We start from the raw sequence: 6,000 nt of genomic DNA, 5'->3' as shown, positions 1-6,000 counted from the left end.
AAGATACATGCTCTTGTAACGTTTTTCATCCCCTCCCACAACATGCACAACTATTCAGTCAGTAGTGCTCAGACTAATTTTCTCTTTCTTAGTCCCCGCCTGCCTCCTCTCACAGGCAGTTACAAACCTGGTCAATAAAAACTGTCCTGGGTGAGACGCAGGGCCGGTAGCGGAGAGCACAGGTCAGAGATCCGTAAGGCTGATGGGCTTTTGGGGAGGGGCAGGGGCCGGGCTTGACCTAGTACCTGGAAGCGCCGCTGATTGGCGGAGGAGGAGGTTGTTCCCTTAAGGCCGCCACTGATTGGCTGCAGGAAGAAGAGGCGTGCCCTCCTCTGAAGCTGGACAAACACCTCCGCCTCCTCCTTTCCTCCCCCCTCCCCCTCCCCCTCCCGATTTCAGCAGGGAATTTGAAGCCTGTCCTGTCCCAACTCGAAGCTCGAAGGCGGCAACCTGGGACCAGTGGATGTCCAGCTCCAACTTAGGTGAGGAAGGGAGTTGGGGGAAGGAGGAGCTGGCGAGGGTGGAGGAGGTGGGGTGTCTCAGACAAGAAGATGCTGTTGGGGATTGAAGTGGGTCACCAGCTGTTGGCCAGGAGGGGCCTCCGGGTGTCAGCCCTGCGTGGCCACCCCGTGGGGAGGGGAGGGGGCTGAGGAGAGGCTGCGAGGGAGGCGGGGGGGGGGGGAGCTGCAGAGAACACGTCGAGCCTGCCAGGCAACCTGGCTTCAAGGGGCAGGGAGCAGTCGCGAACCCTTACATTTCTGAATAGGAAGAGGAAAGGATGGTGAAGAAAGTTTCTTTTTCTCTTTTCTTCTCTCTCTCTCTCTCTCTCTCTCTCTCTCTCTCTCTCTCTTTCTTTCTTTCTCTTTCTCCCTTCCTTCCTTCCTTCCTTCCTTCCTTCCTTCCTTCCTTCCTTCCTTCCTTCCTTCCTTCCTTCCTTCCTTCCTTCCTTCCTTCCTTCCTTTTCTTTCTTTCTTTCTTTCTGGGCGGACTGCGGTGCTGCTGTGGGAGGGGGGAGAGAAGGAATTGTTGAAGTTGCAGAACAAACACCTGATTACTTCTTGCATTGCGCGCTTCTGTGGGTTAACTGTCTACTGACGGTGGTTGACAGTTTAGCAGGACATGTCCCTGACCCCCTCCCCCACTCCTATTCTGCTGAGAAACTTTCCACGCCGGAAGAACAGCTAGGGCTGATTATCCTGAGACAAACCCAGATGGGCACTTTGGATGTCATATCTCTTGAAATCTGCAGGACCCCGAGGTCATCTGTGCGGGGGAGCTCTGGGCACACACTCTGGGTCCAGTCATGCACGTTGGTATTCAATCAGCTTGGTTCAGTTGGCCCAACAGTTCTGACAATGTCCTGACACTGATTTTCAGAAGAAGGGATGGAATGTTGGGGGAAGGAGAGAGGTAGGGAGAGGAAGAGGAAGAGGAAGAAGATAGAGAATGAAGTTTAGCAACTGAACAGGGATGAACTTTTGGGGAATAAGGAAGTTGTGATTTTGAGTGTGAAGTTATTCCACCGGGCTTTTCAATACTTTCTCACAAAACAAATGTCTCTGTGCATCCGGGTCTCAGCATTCAGTTCCTTTTCTATTTCTTTTTTCTCTCCCATGCTGGGGAAGCATTCTAAAACTGGGCTACAATCCCAGCTTGATTACATAGTTCTGGATGACCTTAGGTAACCGGAGAGTTCTATGCTGAGACCAAGTTTCAAGGTTCACAAGGATATTAACAATAAAGACTGCTACAATCACACCTTTTTTTAAGCTCCAAGAAATCTCAAATTTTCTTTGGCAAGGACTCAGGGAAGATTTTTTTTCCAGTGTAACAGAAAAAGAGGTCAAAGAGACGTGTAGAGTAGGGAACTGATGATGATTTATGGTGATTGTTGATGACATATGGATTTTAATTTTTTTTTCTGAAACAAGAAGGTGGCTGGCCTAAAAGTATGTATCAGATCTACATGATATGGGTCTATTTGAGGTTTGGCAAAGCAGAGAAAATCCCAGGTGTTAAGTATTAACCTAGGAATCCTGCTTTGGTTTAAAAGCAACCCATTCACTAGTACTAACTCAGTTTCTTCATCTGTAAAACGTCAATATTCAGAGTACCTACTTATTAAGATTCCTCTCTCTGTTTCTCTGCCTCTGCCTCTCTCTAGAAGAAGGAAACCTAGACAGGATCTATAAAGGGCTCAGTGCTTGGTGTATAATGTTCAATCAGTGCTATTGTTACATTTGTTTAGAAATGAAATTTACAAGGGGTTATGTGCTTAGAATTCCTTACAGAAAATGAAAATAGTTTCTGAAGTGAATCTCACAAATTCAGTGCCTGACACGTCTGTATTTTCCAAGTTCCTGTAAAAATAGTCTTTGCAAATATGCATATTTTATGCTGTGTGTGTGTGTGTGTGTGTGTGTGTGTGTTTCATGAAAAAAGTGTAACTAAGTGAGGGATGGTTATGGTTATACATCCATTTTGAGCTGGGAAAACAAGGACTAATTTGTTTGAACATATGACTTCTTTAGAGATCAAGAGTGCTACTCAGGGGCTGGGGATATAGCCTAGTGGCAAGAGTGCCTGCCTCGGATACACGAGGCCCTAGGTTCCATTCCCCAGCACCACATATACAGAAAACGGCCAGAAGCGGCGCTGTGGCTCAAGTGGCGGAGTGCTAGCCTTGAGCGGGAAGAAGCCAGGGACAGTGCTCAGGCCCGGAGTCCAAGGCCCAGGACTGGCCAAAAAAAAAAAAAAAAAAAAGAGTGCTACTCAGAACAGAAGATGCAGTATCATGTAGAAATATGGCCCTGTGTGTGTATGTGTTTTGAATTCATTCTTTTTAACAACAAAGAGATTTTTAGCAGTGATAACTCACTAGACACTATGTTGGAAATCAGCTATGCAACTTAGGGGGGAAATGGGGAGGGAGGGAAAAAGCTGGGAGAAAATGGGGAGAGAGTGACACTGTTCCAAAAGAAATCTACTCATTACTTGACTTATGTAACTATAACTCTTTTGTACATCACTTTTATAATATTTATTAAAGAACAAAGATATTTAAGGTCCATAGAGCATTATTAGTAGTTAACCTTTGACTGGGATGACACAAAATGCTATGATCTTGGTCTTGTGTTTAACATAGTCTTCATTCACAAAGTACCAAATAATACAAATAAAGCAAAAATTAGGTAAGGTGTATAACAGCAACCTTTTTCTATAAGCACTTACTTTTTTTTTTTCTTTTTGGTAGTGTTGGAGTTTGAACCCCTGAGGGTCTGATGATCAGTCTGTCGGTGGTCTACTAGTCATGCCTCTAGCTGGGCTTCTTAGGGATTGTATTTGTAGATGTTGTTTCATTGACCTTTCTGCTCAAGCTGGCTTTGCACTTTGCCCTTCCAGATCTCAGTCTCCTAAATAGCGAGGCACCTGGCTGCTGTGTGTGGAGTGTCTTTTCTTGGATTTCTTATCAAAATTGTCTTAGCTGGGTGTTTTGTTGTTTGCTTTGTCCTCTGATTGCTTGTGAGGAATCTTATAAATTTAACATGTATATGAAGCAAGTAGCAGTTGGTCTCCAGGAAATAGACCTGTGAACTTAAATGTCTGGTCAAGCATTGCCTATATATATGGTAGTGCTCTTGAGAGATTAAACTCTGCTGTAGGAGATATGCTTTATAAAAAATTGCAATATGCTAGCAGGAATGGGCAAGAAATTTCTAGAAGGAGTGAAATCCTGAGTAGAGCATTTCTAGAGGACACGCAGTCCCTCTATATTGACTCCAACTTCACAAAGGAAAATAAGCTTGAGCACCCGATAGATCCAGCCGATTGTCACCTGCAGTAGTGATTAGCTATAAAATGTGTGGAACAATTTGAGGAGTGATAGGATAGAATAAATATAGCTAGACTTGTTTATACTTAACATTCATATGAAATTTACTCCATGTAAGACATAGAGTAAGCTACTTGTAAATTTTGGATTGACTGCAAGAGTGGAATTACACCATCTGCACTCATAGTGGGAGAAGTGATGAGAGCAGGCAGAGGGTGAGGAATGGATATAGCACTCAGGAAAGGGGAGGAGTACAGGGTAACAGTGAGCAGGGAGATGGTCAGGATCTTAGAGGGGCGCTAGGTAATTTAGGGCCTTCTTTTCTTAACTTCTGACAGCTGAGTTGAAAGAAGTGTAGTTGGTTGACAGGTTTTTCATAAATTTGTATTCTGTGGAGAAGTAGCACTTTTGCAAAATTCAGGAACAATGCAATACTAGAGAACTGTGCATGGGAGATGGGGGTTTACAAATGCCTCCTTTCTGTCCCTGATCCCATTTTATTACTGAACAGTAAATAAACAGTTCACTGCTGACGAACACCAGTTGGCAGAACACACTGAGTAGGTCTTGTTTAAGAAATGGCCAGAGATGAACCTGAAGGCTCATGGCACTAGGTGGTGAAGAATCATGTAAACCTTGAGGCTTCTTTCTGCTGTCAATTTGGCCTTGCGTAGGACTTGACGGTCTAACATTTTATGCTGAATTTATGTTGTGTGAAACAGCTCTAAAAAGCTTTGTGGACTTTCCAATTACTGTTGAATGTCACTGGAATTGCTCTGTTTTGGAATTGAATGATCTCATGTTAAGAAACTTGGGTTTGTTTGGGTAAAGGAGCATGTCATATGAAGATTTTCCTTCCCTCCTGTGTATCTCATAGCTGTTATGAAGGGGTTGGTTGTATTTTACAGCAGATTTCCAAGGAGACCAGAACTGTTGTGTGAGCCCTCCCACCCTTTGTTGTCAGACTGTCACACATTGCCTTCACAGTGACCAGATTGCAAGATGCTGCGAGTCCGCAGGACCAACCTGGGCAGGCTGAGGGCCAGCCTCGCCAGAGATCTCCACCACAAAGCCGTGATGGCGCTGCGGCGGGAAGACGTGAACGCCTGGGAGAGGCGCGCGCCGCTGGCTCCCAAGCACATCAAGGGCATCACCAATCTGGGCTACAAGGTCTTGATTCAGCCTTCCAACCGGAGGGCCATTCATGACAAGGTGACAGTTTCCAACTTTTAAAATAAGTGCTAGGAAAATGAACTTGTTGATGACAATGGAGGAGTATTGGAGTGAAAATGAAATGACCTGATGGTTGCCTCCACACCATTTCTTTGCTTGAAAGTTATTTTCAATCCAAAGGACTGCTTTGAGAAATTAGTCTTTCAGTCATTGTCTCCTTCATCTGTACCCTACTTCTGGGTCTAGGAACACAAAGCTCAATCACAACAACATTTTTTTCACCCAGAGATGCTTTTGAGGGTAGAATTTATAGTCCTGAAGGTATTCCTTGGCAGCCACTTTATGAAATGATATACACAGAGGTTCAAATATTGTTTCTATGTGTATTTCTATGTGTGTATATGCTTATATATTGCATATATATGAACACAAATTTTTTGGTTCCTAACTTTGGTCAGTCAACAACATATCTTGGACATTGTTCCATTTCAGTTCATACAAATTTGTTTCATTCTGTTGCTTAGTGGCTATGTGATAAGCACTGCGTTGCATAAGTTTACCATGATTTATTTAACCAATCTACTATAAGTGGGCAAATGTAATATTTTTCAAAGAAACAGGTAGAAACTGTGTATTAATTAATCACTCCTATTCATCTATGCTTTCCTTTGAAGTAGATTTCTAACTAAATTTACTTTATTTCATTTAATTGCTACCCTATATGGTCTTTTAATTCTCCCTGGGCTATGCCACTCTTTGACTTAAAAGTCTTATATGACTATATCTTTCTTTCATCTACTCTCTTGGTTAAATACATGAACTACAGATTTTGCATTCATAAAGTTGTACCTACCTCATAGCTGTTTTTCAAGAATTAAATGAGATAATTTATGCAAAGAGATTATTAAAACCCAATAATTCGTGATCAAGCATCAGCTATTATTATTGTGATTCATTTGCTATCAGAACCATATTACCCACAATGCTATTCAGTT

General features: G+C 43.2%; 1 protein-coding gene across 3 annotated transcripts in view; it reads left to right on the top strand.

Annotated features, from left to right (window-relative positions):
- The first annotated feature begins 376 nt into the window (after positions 1–376).
- Aass (aminoadipate-semialdehyde synthase) overlaps positions 377–6,000 on the top strand; it is a 51,512-nt gene continuing 45,888 nt past the window's right edge. Inside the window, exons 1-2 of one of the 3 annotated variants that reach the window (XM_048340133.1) lie at positions 377–479; positions 4,818–5,044. In XM_048340133.1, the coding sequence (XP_048196090.1) occupies positions 4,835–5,044 (210 nt within the window). In that variant the 5' untranslated portion in view covers positions 377–479; positions 4,818–4,834. Of the gene's footprint in view, positions 480–4,738; positions 5,045–6,000 lie in introns of all 3 variants that reach the window. The other 2 variants (XM_048340134.1, XM_048340135.1) reach the window with 2 other exon arrangements.

The sequence above is a fragment of the Perognathus longimembris genome, chromosome 2 (genome assembly GCF_023159225.1).
Source record: "Perognathus longimembris pacificus isolate PPM17 chromosome 2, ASM2315922v1, whole genome shotgun sequence".
NCBI lineage: Eukaryota > Metazoa > Chordata > Mammalia > Rodentia > Heteromyidae > Perognathus > Perognathus longimembris.
Note: the sequence above shows the minus strand (reverse complement) of the source record. Positions and strands in the feature narration are given on the sequence as shown.